At 41.1% G+C, this 25227-nt stretch overlaps 1 protein-coding gene across 2 annotated transcripts in view; it reads left to right on the forward strand.

Annotated features, from left to right (window-relative positions):
* Nucleotides 1–25227, forward strand: part of ift74 (intraflagellar transport 74) — a 129188-nt gene that overhangs the window by 61740 nt on the left and 42221 nt on the right. Inside the window, exon 13 of one of the 2 annotated variants that reach the window (XM_072589000.1) lies at nt 1587–1818. In XM_072589000.1, the coding sequence (XP_072445101.1) occupies nt 1587–1594 (8 nt within the window). In that variant the 3' untranslated portion in view covers nt 1595–1818. Of the gene's footprint in view, nt 1–1586; nt 1819–17306; nt 17361–25227 lie in introns of those variants that run through there. The other variant, XM_072588990.1, reaches the window with a different exon arrangement.

Here is a 25227-nt window from a genome sequence, read left to right on the forward strand (position 1 = left end):
ACTGTAACACCATTACATCAGATTTCGCCTTCTCCCTTTCAAACTCCAGACTGAACTCTACCATATTATGGTCGCTACTTCCTAAGGGTTCCCTTACTTTAAGATCTTTTATAGAGTCTGGTTCATTGCAAAGCACTAGGTCCAGAATAGCCTGCTCTCTTGTGGGCTCCATGACTAGCTGTTCCAAAAAGCCATCCTGTAAGCATTCCATGAATTCCCTTTCTTTAGATCCACTAGCAACATTATTTACCCAGTCCACCTGCATATTGAAGTCACCCATGATCAATGTAACCTTGCCTTTCTGACATGCCTTCTCTATTTCCCGGTACATGTTGCGTCCCTGGTCCTGACCACTGTTAGGAGGTCTGTACACAACTCCAATTATGGTTTTTTTGCCTTTGTGGTTCCTCAATTCCACCCACACAGACTCCACATCATCCGACGCTATGTCATTCAATACCATAGATTTAATTTTGTTCTTAACTAACAAGGCAACTCCACCCCCTCTGCCCACCTCTCTGTCTTTTCGATAAGTCGAAAAACCATGGAGGTTTAACTGCCAGTCCTGACCCCCCTGTAACCAAGTCTCTGTGATGCCTACTACATCATAATCATTCACTATTATCTGTGCCATTAATTCATCGGCTTTGTTATGAATGCTACGAGCATTCAGGTAAAGTGCCTTAATGCTAACTTCCTTATTAGAGATGTTGTAAGTCATATGTCCTAAGTTATCCTTGCTTTTTTCTGCATTCTCAGTCTGCCTCAATTTTAAATCCGCCTGGAAACATGCTATCCTGCTGCTTATCTTTCCATTTACCTCCATACTCCCTGTTGCTTTCACTTTCCCTTCCCCCCAACTCAGAAGTTTAAAGTCCTACTGACCACCCTATTTATCCTCTTCGACAGAACATTGGTACCTGATCGGTTCAGGTGGAGACCGTCCCAACGGTACAGATCCCCCCTGTTCCAAAACTGATGCCAGTGCCCCATGAAGTGGAATCCCTCTTTCCCACACCAATCCCTTAGCCACGTGTTTACTTGCCTAATTTTACTTGCCACATTGTGCTTGATCATAGCTTTCTGAAATTTGTGTTTAATAGTATACTTTAGATCAATGAATCTTAGGTTTTCTTTGAAGGACGCTTTTTCAAATGAGTTAATTAATCATGGGCCACAGTTCAGTCTAAATAATTATACTCATATTACAAAATAGTTGCATGGTAAAGACTATTTTAATAATGCCTTTAAAGAAATGGGAAGTAAACTCTATGTGATATTTACTTGGATATCTCTGGCACATGCCTGGGCTCCTTCTGTGATGTAAAAATTCTCTGATATTACTGAAATGTATAGTAATCTTTTTGCTGCTCTATTTTACGATGCATGTTTCCTTCCCAGACAAAGCATCCACTGTGCTCCCAATACGCTCACCTCTGACTACCCACATTGTTCTGCCGTTGGGTTAGACTTGCCCAATCCACATTATTTTGCAGACTCTGTTTAAGAGCTACTGGTCTACACTTTTCTCTAGTGCAACACAATGCACTGAAATTGAATAATTGCATGTAAATTTTCCTTTGCAGTTTCTTAGACAACGAACTCTAAGGCAGATGAGCCGTCTAGGAAGGAACACAGCCAGATGTTTCCCCCAAAGGAAGTAACAGAATCCTAAGGATTAACCTCTAATAGCTTGTGTTTATTCCTTGGCTTTTAACTATTAAGAATGCCTTTGTGAAAGACTGGGAACAGCTTACCTTACCTTTGAAAGGGAATGCTACAAAGCATAATCTAAATAAAAACACATTTAAGATTGGATTTCTTTTTCAGCAAATTGACCTTTTGAATAGGGGTGTCCTTGGGTTATATTTTCATAACTGAGTCTTGGAACTCTAGCCATTGCTGCCCCTCTAATGCCACATATAAAGTGAAGAGAAAAATTTGGAAATAATTGCTACTTAATATGCTAACAAAGTTATTGAGTTAGGGGTTTTATTATGACTGTTAATTATTGTTGCATTTTATGGGAATGGATTATGTCCCTTGAAGCATCATCTCTAGCAGCTGCAGGACATTATTCTGGAGGGAAGGTGATCAGCAAAGGTAATGATCCACATTGATGTCAATGACATAGCAAGGAAATAGTATGTGGTCCTGCAGTCAGAATTTAGGGAACGAGGTAAAAAAGTTAGAAACCACAACCTCAAAAGTAATGATCTCAAGATTGCTTCCAGTGCCACACTTAAGTGGGTACAAAATTAAGAGGATAAGACAGATGAATGGGTGTCTGGACAAATTATGAAGGAAGGAGAGCTTGGGACACTGGGACTGCCTTTGGGGGAGGTAGCACCTGAACAAATCAGATAGTTTCCACCTGAATAGATCTGGGAAAAGGTTCCTCAAATGGCATTTTGTAAATGCTGTTGGAGAGTCATAAAGATCTACAGCACAGAAGAAGGTCGTTCGCCCATTGAATCTGTGCAGGTCAAAAACAATTACCTAACTATTCTAACTGCATTTTCCACCACTTATCCTACTCCCTTCCTCACAGTTCGTTTAAAGCTCACGCCTGTCACCTTAAATCTGTGCCCTTGGTCATTGATCCCTCCCTCCAGCAAGGAGAAAAGTTTATTTCTGTGTCCTATCTATGTTTCTCATAATTTTATACAACTCGATCATGACCTCCCTCAGTTTTTTCTGCTTCAAGGAAAACAACCTAGTCTACTCGATCTTTCTTCATAACTTAACCTCTCCTGCCCAGGCAACATCCTGGTAATTTTCTCTGCATCCTCTTCCATGCAGTCACATCCCTTCTATAATATGGATTCCAGAACTGCATGCAATGCTCTGGCTGTGGTCTAACCAACATTTTATACTGTTCCAATATAACTTAGCTGCTCCGATGCCAGTACATCTTTCCTTAGTTAAGGAACTGTTCAGTGTTCCATCTATGGTCTGACTAGTGCCTTATATAGTTTTAGTAAAAGCTCCCTACTTTAAACTCCATTTCCTTTGAAATAAAGCCAAATTCTATCTGCCTTCCCTGTTACCTGCTGAATTTAAGATGCTAACTTTTTGTAATGCATGTATGGGGACTCCTAGATCCTTTTGTTCTGTAGTATCTTACCATTTAAATATTGTTCAAGTCCTCTCCTCTTCCTGCCAAAGTGCATAACCTTACATTGTCCCACATCATATTACATCTGCTCAATTTTTGCCCACTCACTTAACCTGACATTGTCTCTCTGTATCATCCTCACCAGTTGCCTTCCCACCTATTTTGGGATCATCTGTAAACTTAACAATAGTATATTCACTTCTGTCATCAAATAATTAATATACATTGCAAATAATTATGGCCATAGCACTGATTCCTGTGGCATTCCATTAGCAACAGGTCACAAACCTGAAGTGCTGTCCTTATATCAATTCTATCTTCTATTATTTAGCCAATCCTTTATCCATGCTGAAACAATATGTCGAACACCATGGGCCCACAATTATTAGGTAACTTAATGTGTGATACCTTATCAAATGCCTTCTGAAAATTCAAATATGTCATAGCCACAGGTTCCCCTTTGTCTATCCTGCCTCAAAGAATTCTTCTAAATCTATCAGGCTGATTTCCCCTTTGTAGAGCCATGATGACTCTGCTTGATCATGTTATGTATTTCTAAATATTATGTTATTATATCCGCTATGACTCATAGATGTCAACATTCTCCAAAAAACAGACATTAAGCTGACTGGCTATTGCCTTCTTTCTTTTATCCCTTAATTATTTAGTAATTTGGGAATGCTGTTAGTGCTTTCTGCTGTGAAGACTAATGCAAAGAATTTACTCAACTGCTCTGCCATTCCTGGTTACCCATTTTCATTTCCCCAGCTTTGTTCTCTGAGAGGACTATGCTCACGTTAACCCTTCTCTTCATCCTTATCTATTCTGAGAAACTCTTGCTGTCCATCTTGATTTCATTGGCAGTGACTGGTTTTTAATGCAGAGTGATGCCAGTGGAGTGGGTTCAATTTCTGCACTGGCTAATGTTACAATGAAGAACACTCCTTCTCAACCTTTTCTTTCACCAGAGGCTTGTTGACACTCAGGTTAAACTACCGTCAATTGTCTCTCTCTAATGAGGAAGCAACCCTATGGTCTGAGAAGACTGTGGCAATTTTACCTTTTCAACCCTTAGATTTTATCTTCCTCCCTTTACTATTTTATTGTCATCTTTTGTCGGTTTTTAAAATTTTCCAAGTCCTCTGGCTTACCACTAATTTTTGCCACATTGAAGTTTGCTGCTATCCTGAACTTTCCTGATTAACCATGGTTGGCTTATCCCCTTCCTAGAATCCTCCTCCTTCTTCTGGGACATTTCTTTGTTGTGAGCCATGAACAATTTTCTTAGACACTTGCCTTGACTTCTAAATGATGGTTGATTTAGTATCACGCAACTGACTTCCAAACCAAGTTAAAGCTCTTGGAATAAAAAAAAAACAACATTAACAAAATGAATATAAAATTGGCTAAGTGATGGGGAACAAATTAATGGTTAATGAATATTTTTTGAGTTAGAAGAATGTTTGTAATAGAGTTCCTGAGGGGATCAGTATTGTGACCCTTACTTTTTCAAATGTGTCAAAAATGTTAAATTTGGTGCAGCAAAGACAGTTTCAGAGTTCACAGATGATACAAGACATGGAAGCATTGTAAACTATAACCAGGCAGTGTACAACTGCAGAAGAATATTGACAACTTGATAGACATGAATAAAAAGTAGGTCCTTCAAGCCTGCTCTACTACTCAAAAAGAGATGTCTGTGTTCCAGATTCCACTTTTCAATCTACTTTTGATAACTTTTAGTTCCTTTACTAATAAGAATCTATCTACCACCACCTTAAAATTTTCTAATAATCCTACTTCTCAACCACATGTTGATGTAGAGTTAAAAGCTAAACACCCTGTGAGGAAAAAAATCTCCTTGTCTTTGTTCTGAAAGGGTCACCTTAATCTTAAAGTGCGATTTTTGAACTCACCCACAAGAATAAACTTTCTTTATATGTCAACCTTGTCAAGACCATTCAGACTGTTCAATCAAATTGCCCTTCGCTCTTCTACATTCCAGTGAAAACAAGTCCAGCGAGTCCAACCTTTCATCATAATTTCAGCCACACAGTTCAGGTGTTAATATAGCAAACCTCTTGATTCATTTCCACTGCATTTATATTCCTTCTTAATGAAAGAGACCTAAATTGCACACAACATTTGAGATCTGATCTTATCAATACCCTGTATATTTAAAGCCTATCCTCCTTCCTTTGATGTTCAGTTCCTCCCATAATAAACGGTATCATTCCTTTAGCCATCTGAATCATTTGCTGTATCTGCATGCTAGTTTTGTGATTTATACAGTGCAGCACCGAGGTCCATCTTTAGAATTCTGCAGTTGTTCTCCATTTAAGTCATCTTCTTTCTTTAATTAATCCTGCTGTAGTGAACAGCTTCACGTTTCCCCACATTATACTCCTCTGCCAGATTTTTGCCAACTCACTATGGTTTTGCATCATATATTATTTTTATACATGATTTTCCATGTATTTGTATCAACAAGGGTTTTGGTCGCCTTGTCTACATCATTGATATAACCTAAAGGCTCAGTACAGACATCTGTGGGGCCCCAGTTATCGTATCCAGCCAATCTGAAGAAGACCCATTTCTGCATCGTCACTGTTTTCTGCCAGCCAACCAATCTTCTGTCCATGTTAAAATGTTAGTTTCTACACCATGAGCTGTTACATTGTGCAATAACATTTTATGTGGAACCTTGTAACATGCCTTCTGGAAATCTCAGCACAATACAACAGACTCTCCTTTATCTACACTGCATATTATCCGTTTAAAGAGTTCCAACAAATCTGTTAAACAAAACACAAGCTGACACTTCAAAATTGCCTTGAGTTTTACCAAGTGCCCAGTTATACCTCCTCAGTGATGGATTCTAACACCTCCTCAACAGACATCAAGCTAACAGGCCTACAGCTTCCTGTTTTCTAAATGGCAAAGTTATATTTGCAACTATACTTTGCTCCTTCCAGTCTGACGGAACCTTTTCGAAAGCTAGCAACCTTTGGGAAAATTAACACTAACATGTCTGCTACCTCATTAGCCATCTCTTTTAAGACCCTAGGATTTGATTAGATTCCCTACAGTATAGAAACAGGCCCTTCGGCCCAATAAATCCACACCACCGACGCTCCACAGAGTAATCCACCCAGGTCCATTCCCCATATTTACCCTTGACTAATGCACCTAACACGGTGGGCAGTTTAGCATGGCCAATTCACCTAACCTGCACGTTTTTGGATTGTGGGAAGAAGCTGGAGCACCCGGAGGAAACCCACGAGACACAGGGAGAATGTGCAACCTCCACACAGATCTTCGCCCGAGGTAGGAATCGAACCCGGGTTCCTGGCGCTGTGAGGCAGCTGTGCTAACTACCGAGCCACCGTGCTACCCCAAAATGTTACGTTTCAACACCTGGCCACCATCCCTGTTCAATTCCAGTTTTAAATTCCACCAACTGGCATTGTAGGATTTGAACCCAGGTGCCTCCAAGCATTAGCCAAGATTTACAACTCCAGTGACATTCCCATTATACTATTGTGTCCATCAAAGGATGAAGTCCATCAGTACCAAGAGGACAGATAGTTGGCAAATTAAAGCCAATGCAAGAAATATGAGGTCATATGTTTTGTAGAAAGAATGTGGAGACACAGAATAAAATGAAGACTGCTACTTTAATTGCATGCAAGAACAGAGAAACTGAGGTTGACTGCATAGGCTGAATGGCCTCATCCTGCACTGTAATGATTCTGTAGTGTATATATGTGCATAAGACATTAAAGGTAGCCAGATATGTAAGCAGTACAGTTAATTAAGTAGTCCGTATCCTAAGATTTATTGAAAGTGCATAGAATGCACAATAAGGAGGTTATGTTAAAAATTTGTAAGACATTAGTTAGACCTCGATTGGTATATTATGTATAGTTCTCAGCATTATGCTTTCAGAATGTACTTTGGAGAGATTGCAGAAGAGGTTTATAAGAATGCTTCCGTGGATGATGATTAATTGGTGAAGTTAGAACTGCTTTCTTTGGAAGGAAGGTGAAGATGAGATTTGTTGGAAGGTTTCAAAACTATGAGGTCTGGATGGGCTAGATGGGGAGAAACTGTTCTCACAAAGGATGAAGAATAAGAGGGAGCAGTTTAAAATAATTTGCAAAAGATCAAATACAATGTGAGGAAAGGAATTTCACTCTGAATAGTTAGGATCTGGGTCAAGCTCTGCCTGGGAGATTGGTGGGTGTAGGTTCAGTGGAGACATTGAAGAGGTTGTTGGATAATTATTTGAGTGGAAATGATGTGCAGTTTTATAGAGGAAAAGCAGGAGAATGACTCTAAATCATAGTGTTCATTCAGAGAATTGATGCAGACATGATAGGCTGAATGGCTCCTTCTACACTATCACTGTTTTGTGATTCCATCCCACTTTGGTGTTATATGTCGTACATTTCACCTTAGTGAGAGCAGGTTTCTTGTGCAAAGTCTAGATCCCATTGAGAACTTGTGCAGCTTGCAGTTAACCTCACTCCAAGGTCATGGGCCTTGGCTACAGTCTGACAGGCAAAAGAATAGCTCAACCACTAGAGAAAAACTCAAACCTTAAAATCTAAAGCAGCCCTGTGTTGTTTAGTGAAGAGGGGCAAGCTATTGATTCATATAAATTCCATTAAGTTTTCACCAGTTTTACATGACTGATTTGTGGTAATTCCTTATGCTGAAGGAAGGAACCAGCATTATAATAGAACTAAGTTTCACTGCGATTTAAAAGTCCTGGCAAGGGATAGAAATAATCTTAGTAAATGCATGGTTATAAATCATTGCAGATGAAATGTGGTAAATGAAGAAAATATGTTTTAAATATGTAGCTGCTGCTAATTGTTCTAAGCAAACACTGCAGAATTATATGGGAGAGTTGCCAAAGGTTGACTTCCCACTGAGTGTTTTAAGATGTGTTGATCTTACCATTCTGGTCAAATCATTAAACTTGGTGTTTTTATCATAATTTTCTAATCTGTGTTTTTAAATAAATATACTTGCACTTTTAATGAGTTGTCAAAGGAGCACCATTCCTGTCCTTTTGCAAATGTGAAGTGCTTATTGTTTCACTTCTTCAATTTCCTTCTTCTCATGACTTACATTAATTGTTTTTTAGTTATTGCTATCAAGGGATGTGGAACCAACGCATGTTGAAAAAGCAGAATTTTACTTTTTCACAAAGATTAGCAAATTATTGATGTTAATAGCAGTGCATGGGACAGGGTGGTATATCTGAGCACAATAGCCAGAGCCCAATGCTCTAAACAGGCTCACAATGCTTGAATTGATGGTTAGGGTCAGATGCGTAGACCAGGAGAAGCACCAGTCTGCTTGATTTTTTTGTCTCTGCCCCTGGCAGAAATGGCGTTGTAGTGATTTAATAAGAATAGTAGGTTAAGTAGGGATGAGATGCAAAATAGCCGTCATCTATTTAAATGGCGCATAGGCTTAAGGAGCTGGGCTGACTGACCTTGGTTGCAGAACAAGGCAATGTGCCACAAGGCTCAGCTTGAATTTGATAAGCAGGCAGGAGTTAGATGAGCTATAAACAACTACAGGAAATGCAATATTTCAAACTCACTTGGAGAGAGAACCTAAAAAGTTTGCATTTGAAAGACATCTTTCACAACCTGAAGACTCCAAATCTAATTCACAGACATTTAATTACTTTGTTGAAGAATCCTCAATGCTGTAGAACTTGGTAGCCTATTGTATGCACAACAAGGAATCACAAATGACAAAAGGCTAAATAACTAAGTAAGCTTTATTACTTAAGTTGAGAGATGATTACAGAAAAAATGTGAAACAGGATGCCAGAGTGATTCCCTTCTACTTTGATTTTTAAAAATTCTTTCATGGGATGTCTGTGTTGCTGATGAGGCTCCTACTTATTTCCCATCTTTAATTGCCTTTGTGAAGATAATGCTAAGTTGCTGTTTTGGGTAATGGTAGTCCTTCAAGTGTGCAGGCACCAATAGTGCTATTAGAAAGAAAGTTCCAGGACTTTGACCCAGAGCTTGTGAAAGAATATGCTCCCAAGTCAGGGTGGTATGTGGTTTCGAGTGATCTTGCAGGTAGTGTTTTTCCTATCTGTCCTTGTCCTTGTCCTTCAAGGTGGTATAATTTATTGGTTTGGAAGTTGCTGTGAAAGGAGTCTGAGTGATTTACTGCACAATGCATTTTGGTTAATGGCATGCATGCTGCCATGATGAGTGATGAAGAGGGTGAATGTTGAATGTAGTGAGTAGAGTGACAGTCAATTGGGCTGCTTTGTCCTGGGTGGTGTTGTGCTTTATTTGTTCAGTTCTACAATTGCTGGAACTGTACCTATCTAGGCAAGTGGAGAGTATTTCATCACAGTCCTGACATCTGCATTGTAAATTATGAGTAGCCATCAGAGAGACAGAAGGTGACCACTAGCTGTGAAATTACTAGTCTCTGACCTGCTCTTGTAGACATGGTATTTAAATGAATAATCCAGTTCAGTTCCTGGTCAATAATAATCTCCAGGATATTGACAGGAGATTCAGTGCTGGAATGCCATTGAACATCAAAGGGAGGTAGTAGATTATTTCTAGGAGACTATCATTGCCTGGCACTTATATGATGCAATTTTTTTTGCCACTTATCAATCTTTACTTGGATGATGTCCAAGTCTTACAGCGTATGGGCGTGGCTGCTTCAGTACATGAGGAACCACAGATGTTACTGAACCTTGGCAAACATCTTCACTTGGAACCGTTGAATTTAAGAGCAGGGAGTAGGACATTCAGCCCTCCTGCGCCATTCAGTATGATCCTTGCTGATCATCCACATCAATGCCATGTTAGCACTTTCTCCTCATATCTTTTGATCCCTTTATTCCTAAGAACTATGTCTACATCTTTCTTGAATTTATGACCTCATGATGGAGGAAAGTGTCATTTATGAAGTAACTGAAGATGGTTGGGTTAAGAATTCAGAGATGTCTGCAGAGCTGATCTTGGACTATGTTGATTGATATTCAAAAACTACCAGCCACCTTCTTTTCTGCAGGATATGACTCCAGCTAACAGAGTTTTTCCCCTTATTTCCACTGACTCCAGTTTTGCTAATGTTCCTTGATTCCATAATTGGTTAAATGCTGTCTAGATGTCACTCTAACGTTAACGCAACAGTCAAGAAAGCACAATGACGCCTTTACTTCCTCAAGAGGCTAAGGAAAATCAGCATGTTTACAAAGACACATCAATTATCATAGATGCATCACATAAAGCATCCTATATAGATGCATCACAGCATAGAATGGCAACTGTTCTTCCTAAAACCGTAAGAAACTACAGTGAGTCATGAATATAATCTAGTCCATCACAAACTAGCCTTCCACCCATTGAGTCCATCTATACTTCCCGCTGCCTTGGGAAAGCAACCAACATAATCAAAAGCCCCTCCCATCCTAAGTTTGAATACACATACAAACCTCTTAAAGAACAGCTTTTTCCATGCATTAACGGACCTCTCAAATTTTGAGAAGATTTGTAGCTCAGGTTGAGGTTCTGGATGTAGGTTTGCTCCCTGAGCTGGAAGGTTCATTTCCAGACATTTTGTAACCATACTAGGTAACATCTTCAATGGGCCTCTGGGCAAAACACTGCTGATAATTCCTGCTTTCTATTTGTATGTCTGGGTTTCGTTGGGTCGGTGATGTCATTTCCTCTTTTTCTCAGGGGGTGGTAGATGGGGTCTAACTCGATGTGTTTGTTGATAGAGTTTCTGTTGGAATGCCATACTTCTAGGAATTCTCGTGCATTTCTCTTGTTTGCTTGTCCTAGGATGGATGTGCTGTCCCAGTCGAAGTCGTGTCCTTCCTTATCTGTATGTAAGGATACTAGTGAGAGAGGGTCATGTCATTTTGTGGCTAGTTGATGTTCATGTACCCTGGTGGCTAGTTTTCTGCCTATTTGTCCAATGTAGTGTTTGTTACAGTTCTTGTATTTTGTAAATGACATTAGTTTTACTTGTTGTCTGTACAGGGTCTTCTAGGAGAAAGTGAGAACTACAGATGCTGGAGATCAGAGCTAAAAGTGTGTTGCTGAAAAAGCGCAGTAGGTCAGGCAGCATCCAAGGAGCAGGAGAATCGACATTTCGGGCATGAGCCCTTCTTCAGGAATGAAGACATCTAGAGGGCTCATGCCCAAAACGTCGATTCTCCTGCTCCTTGGATGCTGCCTGACCTGCTGCGTTTTTCCAGCAACACATTTTCAGGTCTGTACAGGGTCTTTCAAGTTCATTAGCTGCTGTTTTAGTGTGTTGGTGAGTTTGTGGGCTATCATGATGCCAAGGGGTCTGAGTAGTCTGGCAGTCATTTCTGAGATGCCTTTGATGTAGGGGAGTGGGGCTAGGGTTTCTGGACGTGTTTTGTCTGCTTGTTTGTGGATGTTGGGATGTCACAGTCTAGATGTCACATCTAGATGTCACAGTAGATCAAACAGCCAATGGGGAACTTCAAACCAATATCTACAGGAAAATAACACATATGGAACAAATATTGAACTGCAGAAGCAATCATCCCAACATCCACAAACGAAGCTGCATCAGAACATTATTTCAACGAGCCAACACACACTGCAGCACAAAGGAACTACGAAGATCCGAGGAAAATCACTGATACAGTGTATTCAAAAAGAATGGGTACCCAATGAACACAGTCCACCAATTTCTGAGCAACAAACCCAAACAAGCAGACAAAACACGTCCAGAAACCCCTACATCAAAGACATCTTGGAAATGACTGCCTGACTACTCAGACTCCTTGGTATCATGGTAGCCCAGAAACCCACCAACACACTAAAACAGCAGCTAATGAACTTGAAAGACCCTATACAGACAAGTAAAACTAATGTCATTTACAAGAACTGTAACAAACATTACATTGGACAATCAGGCAGAAAACTAGCCATCAGGATACATGAACATCAACTAGCCCACAAAACGACATGACCCTCTCTCACCAGTATCCTTACATACAGTTAAGGAAGGACACGACTTTGACTGGGACAACACATCTATCCTAGGACAAGCCAAACAGAGACATGCACAAGAATTCCTAGAAGCTTGGCATTCCAACAGGAACTCTATCAACAAACACATTGAGTTACACCCTATCTACCACTCCCTGAGAAAAAGGACAGGAAATGACATCACCAACCCAAAGAAACCCAGACATATAAATAGAAAGCAGGAATTATCTGCAGTGCTTCGCCTGGAGGCCAACTGATGATGTACCTAATATGGTGACGAAATGTCTGCAAATGAGCCTTCCAACTCAGCGAGCAAACCTACATCCAGATCTCTCAAATGTTAATGTTGATCTCTCTCTGCACCTTCATTGTGGCTGTAATACTATATTCTGCACTCTGTTCTGCTACCCTGATGTACCTACATAAAACACCATGGATGCAGGTTTGCTCGCTGAGCTGGAAGGTTCATTTCCAGACGTTTCGTATTTGTATCCTTACATACAGGTAAGGAAGGGCACCACTTCGACTAGGACAACACATCCATCCTAGGACAAGCCAAACAAGAGAAATGCACGAGAATTCCCAGAAGCATGGCATTCCAATTGGAACTTTATCAACAAACACATTGAGTTAGACCCCATCTACCACCCTCTGAGAAAAAGAATAGGAAATGACATCACCAACCCAAAAAAACCCAAATATATAAATGGAAAGCAGGAATTATCAGCAGTGCTTCGCCCAGATGCCCACTGGTGATGAAACGTCTGGTAATGAACCTTCCAGCTCAGCAAGCAAACCTCCACCCAGAACCTCAACATGAACTATAAATTTTCTGAAATCTTAACAAAACACAATTTTTCACTGTATCTCGGTACCTGTGAAAATAATAAATCTAGCTCAAAATCAAACTCTCATTTCTGGAGTTCAATTGTTTTGTCCATGTTTGGATTAAGACTGTAACTAATTCAGAAGCTGAATGACCCTAGCAGAACCCAAACTGAGTGTCATTGAGCATGTTATTTCTTTATAGATATTGTTTGATAGCACTGTTGATAATCCCACCCCATTTAGACTGACAGGGAAGTAATTAGCTGAGTTGAATGTGACATGAAATGAACATTTTCACACAAAGATTGGTTCAGTCTGGGATGCACTGTCTGGCAGTGTAGCTGTGTCAGGTTCAATTGAAACATTCAAGAGGGAATTAGAGGATTATTTAAACAGTAACAATGTGTAAGAATTGAGGAAAAGGGAAGAGAATAATGCTAAGTCATGGTGCACATCTGGAGACCAGGTACAAACATGATGGGCTGAATAGCCTCCTGTACCATATCCCTTCTGTGATTTGTCTCATTTTTGTGAACAGGATGTACCTGGGCAATTTTCCACATGTACTGTTGATGCCAGCATTGCCAGGGATGGCATTCCAGGATTTTGACCTGCAATAGTGAAGACATGATTATAGTTCCAAATTAGGAAGGTGTGTAGCTTAAAGTGAAACTTGTACATGATGGAGTTCCAGCATATCTATTATCCTTGTCCTTTTAATTAGTGTAGGTTACTAGTTTGAAAGGTGTTATTAAGGGCACATTTGTAGTAGTGGTAGATGTAGATGTGGGTGTCAGTTCAAATGAGCCTTTCTGTCCTAGATGGTTGTGCCATTTGTCTCCCAAGAGGACAGTATTACATCACATTCCTGACTTATGCCTTGAGGTGGTGGACAGACATTAAGGAGCTGGGAGGTCAGTTGCCACAGGATCTTAAAGATTCCAAGAGGCACATGAGGTCATTGATTTGTGGGTGAGCTGCAAAATGCCCTCAGTACTGCTCTGGTGTTTCAGGCAAGATTGCATATTTAGGTTTTGGTATAATCCCATGATGTATGATTAGATGAGGGTGCTAACTTTTGTTGAAAAACAGTGTTGACCACTTATTTTTTTCTTTTGTATAGAGCGATACAAAATTCTTTTTGTCAAATCTTTTTACTTCAGAAATTAACTTATCTGTGATCCAGCTATGTAAATACTCAAGATTTCCAGTTCGCGGCTTTGTTTCTTTTCACTTTTTTCCATTTCTCTTTCTCCTATTTGTCCACTGGCTTAATTAATTGGAAACATCTCAGAAGGTAAGGATTAACTTTCTCCTCTGGCTTTACACTCCACTCAGTACTTGTGAGCCAACAAAGCTATCTTGAAAGTACATTCATTTGTAAATTTACAAGTAACATAAATCACTAAGCTGAATGTACCTTGGACTTATGAATAGCTTGAAGAACAACCAAAGTTTCAAAAAAGAATGCTGAGTGTTTATTTTCTATAAGTTCTATTCTGAGTTATTCCTCTTCAGACTTTTGTTCTATGTATAATCACAATTTAGGGGTCAGATAACATTTCTGCTTTTCTCATCCTTTACACTGTAGGAAGTCAATGTATCCTGACTCTTTGACACTTTCTCTCCTAGTTCATTTTTAAAATGCACCACCTATTAAAGTTTGGAGCTGAAAAAAATAAGGAAGGCCCATATTTGATCCTCAGTGTGTGCTTAGATAATTGATCTCAGTGCAGAACATATGAGAAAATTACAATTATTTCTTGTTTTTCTGGGCTAAGAAGGGAAAAAAATCATTATAAATTCTGAAATCTGATTGTGATCCAGCAATTTTCATTAGAAAGTGTGCATGTGTTGACCTCAAATGGAGGTAGGTTCAGTTTCAACTGAGAGACCACCCAGGTGGAAAAAAATCATTGGCACTCGTTGAGTCTTTTTCTTATGTAAAGTGGTCACTGGGTGAAGTAATAACAAATTAGCATTAAACCAAACCTGAGTATGTGGCAATGCATTGAAGAGAGAATTTATTTAACCCTTAGGTCCCCATATAAACTCTGTGTTTCCAAAATACTGCACTGACTGTTTGTACGTGTTCACAAACTAGTCGATTTTTTCTTAAATCAGTTAGCGTACTTCTGTTTCATAAGTAAGAAAGGCCATTAAACTCAGCATTATTTGTAATCTCCTCCAGTCCTATTAATCCCACTCCCGAAACTGTTTAATTCTCTGACCACTTTTGTATCTCTCCATCCTTACAATCCATCTTTGGTTATAATTTAACTCTTTTAAGCCCTAAATTGTTAACTTTTCTGCGTCTCCCATCTCTTTGTTCAAGCTAGTGTCTTTCTTTCTGGTTCAGTATCCATTAAGGTTTGATTGCATTTCTGTTATTGCACTTTCTGAGTTAAAGATTCTTTACAAATTTAACTGGTTATTTGTTTGCATGCAGATAGATAATTTCAAACAAAAATCAGTTAATCTACTCTAATTTGATATTGTACTTCTAACTTTTGTAATTTTTTTTGTTTCTGTATATTACTGCCTTAAATAAGTCTAAACAAGTAGTATAACAGCTCTACATTGTTTTGGTGCACTATTTTGTATCTTCACAAGTTGCTAGAGAATATGGTATGCATCCCATGTGTTTTCCAGAATGTGGGTAAAATAACTCAACAGAGGCCGGTATCCCATCATCAAGACACCCTTTCTTAACAAGTATGTGGACTCTGACCAGCGAGCTCAGAGCCAGTCGCAAGCGTGAGGAGACTCTTTGAGACTCCTGTTTATATCTGTCAGCCAGGACTCCCTGTTCGGCCAAGGTTAAACCCCAATCAGTGTACTCATACTCAACAAGATCCACCTGACCTACTTCATTCCAATCACTACAGTGGGTTATCATGATGAAATTCTAGTCATGAAAATTAAGCAGGTTATTGGGTATAAAGAGTTAGAGATTAGGTTTGCTCATCGATGCCAATACTCAGCTGTGAGTACAAAAGCAAGTACTGGCAAATAAAAAAACTGAGCCTTCATAATCTTGACCAAGGCGTTTTCTCACTTCAGGAATGATGATAGATAATGCAGCACCTTCTCCAAACGTGTGTGCATTTGCTTTAGTCAAAGTGACATTATATAACTAGAGATTCCAAATAACTTTAGGCCTGGTATTATACAAAGGAAGCGCACAGAGTACTTTGGTAGGTAGCCCTTTGCGCCTTCTCAGGGATTTGCTGTATTATTTTGGACACTATGCCATACTCATTTGAAAATGTTGAACTTGTTATTTGGCACGAGAGAAAAACCGATGCACAGAAGTGAGTTTCTTCTCTGGTTTCCTTTGAATACTTAATTGTAGAGGGTCCTACTTAAAAATTTTGTATTTTCAAAGTAATCCTGAGCAGAGGTGTAATTTTAAAGACCTGACATACGAACATTTCCTGTACCTATAAATGGATGCTTTACATTGTCCTGCATTGTGTTCCTACTTGCATCTGAATCTTCATGTGAATGGAATCTAGAATGGTGCTCATTCACAACTTGGAGACTGCCTTATTCTGCTTACAGCATTAAGAAAAAGCAATGTATTCAAACTTATGCAATTTCATCTGCCTCTAAGGATCTGTTTAGCCTAAATCTGAGTATTGCTGAAGAAAGACATACTTTGTCAAAACTTTTCATCATGGGAACATTTCACAAGATTGTGGCTTCAAGGGAAACAAACCAACATTTATGCTGTATAAGAGCAGAGTGCTGATGGCAAGTGGACTTGATTGGTAGATGCATAGCCATGAAGAATGCACCACTTAATGCCAGTTAACAGCCAGATTTTGTTTAAATTTTAAAGCAAACAAGTTGATCCTGTTTGGTCTGGCATTTCCCTGAGAAATGAACCAGAAAATGGCTGTCACTCATTTTGTTGAGTTGAAACAGTGCAGTGCATAATTCTGGGCATGTGATGCCTTTTCTATCGCCCAAGGAGTGGCCACTATAATTTGGTGTCCTGCCGCCAGCAGATGCTCACAGATTACAAAATCTCCTTTATAAACTTCCATAACCCATCCCTCAAAATCAACATTTATTGCTCATGTTTGTGGTCCTTGAGAAGGCAAGTGAACCACTTCGAGCAGGTCCATGCGCTGATGATGCATACTGGTTAAGTGGAGAATCCCATTATTTTAACCTCTCAACAGTAAGGGAACACTATATCTTACTGAAATTTGAATTATTGTAAAAGGCCAAAACCACAAATGGCTGAATGACACTAAGAAGTTTGTATATCATATTGAATCATGAAGAAACCTGTAATTGTGCTTTTTTTTTAGGTGAAAGGAATCAGAAGTATAAAGAGCTAAAGAAAAGAGAAGAAACAATGGATGGTGAGTTTATGCTTATCTGGACTAGTTTTCCTCAACTGTGCTTCATTATGACCACATGTAAATTGTCACTGTTAAGTTTCAAACATGCTGTATCAGACCTCTGAAAGTGCAACTGGTTTGAAAAAAGGTTATAACATATCATTCTGATTTTCTGATGTTCATATGCAATCAGTGAAATGTGCATTCTGATGCTCTGTTTTACGCCTTTATATACTTGCTAATTGATTATCTTATTCGGCTAGGTATTGAAGGCACTATTGTGATTATTCCCGTTTCCTCAACAATTGAACAAATTTTATCTGTGATAAGTATCTTAATTTTTGATCAACTGTATTGTAGCTATTCCACATTTATGGGGTCATGATTTAGAATAGAATAGCAGTTTATTTTCACATGTATTTTTACAAAAAGAAGTGAAACGTTTCATAAGTCGCTATACCATGGCACCTAAATTAATGACAGAAGCCATAAATAAGAAGAGAAAAGAAGCAAAAGTTCATCAGAGTTCAATGAACGACTTCTGAGTTCAGGGTATGCTGGACAGCCAGGCTGAAAGTGACACGCAGAGCTGGGTCAAGACTGCCACGCTGAGACAAGTCCTCCACCCCAAGACTAGAACTCCACGCTGCGCTTTTGGAAGACCAGAAAACCACCCCCCAAAGCAAGGATGAAACCTCCGCACCAGGACTAGACCTTCACAACAGGCTGCTGGAATACCCAGAAGCCACCGAAGAAGACCTGTATGACAGAATGAGACCTCCATACTGGGACAAGTACGCCACTTCAGGTCGGGACCATCCCTCCTGGACAAAACCACTACACCAGTTGACCATCCTGTCAGGCCTACACCTCTATTCCAGGCTGTTAGAAGCCACCTTGTCACTGGGCCTGGGCCAGAAGAAGATTCCTTCCACTGAAGTCTTTCCAATGGGTCTCAGCTCTCTCAATGGTTTCTCACACTCCCTCTCTCCCATGAGGGACTGACCCTGCTCTTGGTGTTTGCTTCAGCCTGCTGCTCCGTCCAGATGGCAGAAGGTAAAGCAGAGCATTTCCAGCACCTGAGAGTTCTTCAGTATGCAGGTGATGGAATGAATAGCCATAATTGTGAACTTGCATGAACGTCTTTTTCCACTCTCCAGCTAAAGCGACGTTAACATTAAAACAGTGCCCCACCTTTTCCAAAGCATTAATTTATATGAAAATCATAAGGCCCCCTTGAGCATCAGTGTGACCATTAGATTTATTTCCTGCGATTTTCTGCATAATGGAAATAATTTCTGTTAATGTAATTCAATAAAAGTACAACATTCTCTGCAGTGGTAGTACTGAATAGCTCGATGCCTTTGACTTACAGAAGTCAGAATGGGCGTTCCATGGATTTGGATTAGTGTTTGCTGGAAGTTCCTCACAAACTGATTCTTTTGTTCATAGGGTATGAGTGACATGAGCGTGGCTCCATCTGTTGATCATCCCAAGTTGGTCTGAGATACTGATAGAGAACTTTCTCCTTGAACCTCATGAAGGCTTACAGTTGCATTAGGTAGTGAGGTGGTTCAAAGAACAAGTCAAGCATACTTTGTCCATTTTAGTAAAGCCTTACATTTATGACCATTAGACATCCCACCATGCTTCACAGCCAGGGAAATATTTCTGATATATAGTTTCTATAGTCCTGTAGGAAATTTGACAGCCGATTTGCGCATAACAAACTCCCATGAACTGCAACATGACAATGACTGGGTAATCTGTTTTAATAATGTTTTTTGAGGAATAAATAATTAACAAATGGTGCTAGTTGCTCCCTCCTCCTTCAAACGTGCCAGGGGATTTTTACACTTACCTGAGAGGTCAGATAGTATTGGTTTAACAGCTTATCTAAAAGACAGCTTCTCTGACAGTACAGCACTCCCCCAATACCACAATACAATGCCAGCCCAAATTGTTCTGCTCAAATTCTAGCATGGGTCTTGAATTCTCAAGCTTCTTACTTCGAGCAAGAATGCTACCAATTGAGCCACAAAATGTTGCAAATTTTATATCATTATTATGATTTTTATAAACATTAATAAACTGCAATTTAATCAATTAACAAAATTCTTGGCTGCTGTATTTCAGAACACTGACATTTTTGATTTATGTGTTAAATGTGCAAAAATTTAATGTCAGTAGTAAAATCAAATCAGCTGAACATTTCCTTTCACAGACCGCACCCTGCTCTTAAAGTACAAGATATTTTGAGTAAATGAACTCACAAAAGATTAAAAAATTACTGCATCGGTCAGTCTTGTTTTTATTTTATTCCCCAAGCTGTGCTAGAAACCAGGGAAGTAGGATTTATGTTGCAGTGTTGTCAGACAATAGGGCCTTTAAAAATGCTCATGTTGTGAATTCTCAGGTCTCATTTACGCATCTGTAAGAAATGTTGAGTGACTTCAGAAGGAACTGTTAATTTGCAAACTTTTTTGACCATTTCTGTTGATCTTGTATCCTGCAAGAGCCATTTTATACAAAGAATGATTTTGACTTCTGAAAAGAGCTCAGATTTTACACAACCAAAAAACTAAGAGTGAGATGCAGCTGTAGACCAAAGGTTGGACGTTTTAAGTTTTTGTGACATAAGTTCTGCTTTCAATATTGAATGTATTACACATACTAGAACATAGAACAATACAGCACAGAACAGGCCCTTCAGCCCACAATGTTGTGCCAAACATTTGTCCTAGCTTAAGCACCTATCCATGTACCTATCCAATTGCCGCTTAAAGGTCACCAATGATTCTGACTCTGCCACTCCCACAGGCAGCGCATTCCATGCCCCCACCACTCTCTGGGTAAAGAACCTACCCCTGACATTCCCCCCCTATACCTTCCACCCTTCATCTTAAATTTATGTCCCCTTGTAACACTCTGTTGTACCCGGGGAAAAAGTCTCTGACAGTCTACTCTATCTATTTCCCTGATCATCTTATAAACCTCTATCAAGTCACCCCTCATTCTTCCAATGAGAAAAGGCCTAGCACACTCAACCTATCTTCGTACGACCTATTCTCCATTCCAGGCAACATCCTGGTAAATCTCCTCTGCACTCTCTCCAAAGCTTCCACATCTTTCCTAAAATGAGGCGACCAGAACTGCACACAGTACTCCAAATGTGGCCTTACCAAGGTCCTATACAGCTGCAACATCACCTCACGACTCTTGAATTCAATCCCTTTGCTAGTGAACGCTAATACACCATAGGCCTTCTTACAAGCTCTATCCACCTTTGAAAGCAACTTTCAAAGATCTATGAACATAGACCCCAAGATCCCTCTGCTCCTCCACCTTACTAAGAACCCTACCGTTAACCCTGTATTCCGCATTCTTATTTGTCCTTCCAAAATGGACAACCTCACACTTGACAGGGTTAAACTCCGTCTGCTACTCCTCAGCCCAGCTCTGCATCATATCTAAGTCCTTTTGCAGCCGACAACAGCCCTCCTCACTATCCACAACTCCACCAATCTTCGTATCGTCTGCAAATTTACTGACCCACCCTTCGACTTCCTCTTCCAAGTCATTAATAAAAATTACAAACAGCAGAGGACCCAGAACTGATCCCTGTAGAACTCCACTTGTAACTGGGCTCCAGGCTGAATATTTACCATCTACCACCACTCCCTGACTTCGACCGGTTAGCCAGTTCTCTATCCAACTGGAGGAGAAAGTGAGGACTGCAGATGCTGGAGATCTGAGCTGAAAATGTGTTGCTGGAAAAGCGCAGCAGGTCAGGCAGCATCCAAGGAACAGGAGAATCGACGTTTCGGGCATAAGCCCTTCTTCAGGAATTCCTGAAGAAGGGCTTATGCCCGAAACGTCAATTCTCCTGTTCCTTGGATGCTGCCTGACCTGCTGCGCTTTTCCAGCAACACATTTTCAACTCTATCCAACTGGCCAAACTTCCCACTATCCTATGCCTCCTGACTTTCTGCATAAGCCTACCATTGGGAACCTTATCAAATGCCTTACTAAAATCCACGTACGCTACATCCACTGCTCTCCCCTCATCCATGCTTGGTCACCTCCTCAAAGAATTCAATAAGACTTGTAAGGCAAGACCTACCCCTCACAAATCCATGCTGGCTGTCCCTAATCGAGCAGTGTCATTCCAGTTACTCATAAATCCTATTCCTCAGTACCCTTTCTATTACTTTGCCTACCACCGAAGTAAGACGAACTGGCCTATAATTCCCGGGGTTATCCCTATTCCCTTTTTTGAACAGGGGCACAACATTCACCACTCTCCAGTCCCCTGGCACCACCCCCATTGACAGTGAAGACGAAAAGTTCATTGCCAATGGTTCTGCAATTTCCTCTCTTGCTTCCCACATAATCCTAGGATATATCCCGTCAGTCCCGGGGGACTTGTCTATCCTCAATTTTTTCAAAATGCTCAACACATCTTTCTTCCTAACAAGTACCTCCTCTAGCTTACCAGTCCATTTCATACTTTCCTCTTCAACAATACGGTCCCTCTCACTTGTAAATACTGAAGAAAAGTACTCATTCAAGATCTCTCCTATCTCTTCCGACTCAATACACAGTCTCCCACTACTGTCCTTGATCGGACCTACCCTCGTTCTCTTCATTCTCATGTTTCTCACATACGCATAAAAGGCCTTGCGGTTATCCTTGACCCTACCCGCCAAAGATTTTTCATGCCCTCTCTTAGCTCTCCTAATCCCTTTCTTCAGCTCCCTCCTGTCTATCCTGTATCCCTCCAATGCTCTGTCTGAACCTTGTTTCCTCAACCTTATGTAAGCCTCCTCCTTCCTCCTTACAAGACATTTCAACACATTCCACCCTGACCTTAAATTTACTTGGACCATCTCTGACACCTCGCTCCCCTTCCTGGACCTCTCCATCTCCATTAGTGACGACCGACTTGACACTGACATTTTTTACAAACCCACCGACTCCCACAGCTACCTGGATTACACCTCTTCCCACCCTATCTCAGATTAGATTAGATTAGATTAGATTAGATTACTTACAGTGTGGAAACAGGCCCTTCGGCCCAACAAGTCCACACCGCCCTGCCGAAGCGTAACCCACCCATACCCCTACATCTACATCTACCCCTTACCTAACACTACGGGCAATTTTAGCATGGCCAATTCACCTGACCTGCACATCTTTGGACTGTGGGAGGAAACCGGAGCACCCGGAGGAAACCCACGCAGACACGGAGAGAACGTGCAAACTCCACACAGTCAGTCGCCTGAGGCGGGAAATGAACCCGGGTCTCTGGCGCTGTGAGGCAGCAGTGCTAACCACTGTGCCACCGTGCCGCCTATCTCTTGCAAAAGTGCCATCCCGTATTCCCAATTTCTCCGCCTCCGCCGTATCTGCTCCCAGGAGGACCAGTTCCACCATAGAACACACCAGATAGCCTCCTTCTTTAGAGACCGCAATTTCCCTTCCCACGTGGTTAAAGATGCCCTCCACCGCATCTCGTCCACATCCCGCACCTCCGCCCTCAGACCCCACCCCTCCAACCGTAACAAGGAGAGAACGCCCCGGTGCTCACCTTCCACCCTACAAACCTTCGCATAAACCAAATCATCCGCCGACATTTCCGCCACCTCCAAAAAGACCCCACCACCAGGGATATATTTCCCTCCCCACTCCTTTCCGCCTTCCGCAAAGACCGTTCCCTCCGTGACTCCCTGGTCAGGTCCACACCCCCCTACGACCCACCCTCCCATTCTGGCACTTTCCCCTGCCACCGCAGGAACTGTAAAACCTGTGCCCACACCTCCTCCCTCACCTCTATCCAAGGCCCTAAAGGAGCCTTCCACATCCATCAAAGTTTTACCTGCATATCCACCAATATCATTTATTGTATCCGTTGCTCCCGATGTGGTCTCCTCTACATTGGGGAGACTGGGCGCCTCCTAGCAGAGCGCTTTAGGGAACATCTCCGAGATACCCGCACCAATCAACCAAACCGCCCTGTGGCCCAACATTTCAACTCCCCCTCCCATTCTGCCGAGGACATGGAGGTCCTGGGCCTCCTTCACTGCCGCTCCCTCACCACCAGACGCCTGGAGGAAGAACGCCTCATCTTCCGCCTCGGAACACTTCAACCCCAGGGCATCAATGTGGACTTCAACAGCTTCCTCATTTCCCCTTCCCCCACCTCATCGTAGTTTCAAACTTCCAGCTCAGCACTGTCTCCTTGACTTGTCCGGACTTGTCCGACCTGCCTATCTTCTTTTCCACCTATCCACTCCACCCTCTCCTCCTTGATCTATCACCTTCATCTCCTCCCCCACTCACCCATTGTACTCTATGCTACTCTCTCCCCACCCCACCCTCCTCTAGCTTATCTCTCCACGCTTCAGGCTCACTGCCTTTATTCCTGATGAAGGGCTTTTGCCCGAAACGTCGATTTTATTGCTCCTTGGATGCTGCCTGAACTGCAGTGCTCTTCCAGCACCACTAATCCAGTATTCAACCTCCCTCGTCAACCAAGGTTCCCTCACACGACCATCTCTTTCCTGCCTGACAGGTACATACATATCAAGGTCACGTCGTATCTGTTCCTTGAAAAAGTTCCACATTTCAACGACATCCTTCCCTGACAGCCTGTGCTCTCAATTTATGCTCCTCAGATCCTGTCTTGCAGCATCGTATTTACCCTTCCCCCAATTGTAAAACCTGCCCTGTTGCACATACCTATCTCTCTCCATAACCAAGGTGAAAGTCACAGAATTGTGGTCACCATCACCAAAATGCTCACCCATTAACAAGCCCATCACTTGTCCCGGTTCGTTACAAGTACCAAATCCAATATGGCCTCCCCTCTGGTCGGACAATCTACATACTGAGTTAGAAAAGCTTCCAGGACACACTGCACAAACATCGCCCCGTCCAATCTACTTGATCTAAAGAGCTTCCAATCAATATTTGGGAAGTTGAAATCGCCCATGACTACTACCCTGTGGCTTCTGCAGCTTTCCAAAATCTGTTTCCCAATCTGTTTCTCTACATCTCTGCTGCTACTAGAACACTTGCTCAACTGATTTAGCACATTATTCCACGAATCACAAAATCCAATAAAGGTACGATTCTTTAAGAGCTGCAATTTGCTTTAAAAAAGGATTCTTTTTATAGTGACAGAAAATTTGTTTCCTCATGCCATTGTGAAGACTTCAAAAGATAGCATTGTTCCTATAGAATCATGGAATAGTTACAATTGTTGGAATTTGACATTTGTGTACATTTTGTACTGTCTTTGAATTTAGATTAAAATGAAAGGAGCAATATGAATATTCCAAACTCTGTCTGAATAAGAAACCGAAAGATGGATGCTGGAAATCAAACAACAAAACAGAAATGGCTAGAAAATCCCAGCAGGTCTGGCACCATTACAGTTCTGAAGAATGGTCACTGAACCCAAACCATTAACTCTGATTTCTTTCAATAGATGCTCCCAGACCTGCTGAGTTTTTCCAACAATTTCTGTGTCTGTTTCTGTCTGAATAAATCTGGCCACATCAAGAGACCTGCTGAGCAAGATGTGGTCCTACCCTGAAAATGTAGGGCAGTTGTACAATCTGTAAATGAACTTGTCATCTCCAGGCTTTTGAGCAGAAAACAGAGAAAGAGAGAGAAAAAGTCCAGAATATTATTGTCGGAACTCTTCAGGATAGTGTCCTAAGCCCAACCAAAAATGTGAGCGTATCCACTTCTGTAGCAAAAACAGGGAGGCAGATTATAATCTGAAGGGTGATAGATTTGGAAAGCGGGAGGTACAACAAGACCTAGTTATCTTTGTACCTAGACCACAAAAGTAAGCATGCAGGTGCAGCAAGCACTGAAG

Source organism: Chiloscyllium punctatum, chromosome 2, assembly GCF_047496795.1.
Source record: "Chiloscyllium punctatum isolate Juve2018m chromosome 2, sChiPun1.3, whole genome shotgun sequence".
Taxonomy (NCBI): domain Eukaryota; kingdom Metazoa; phylum Chordata; class Chondrichthyes; order Orectolobiformes; family Hemiscylliidae; genus Chiloscyllium; species Chiloscyllium punctatum.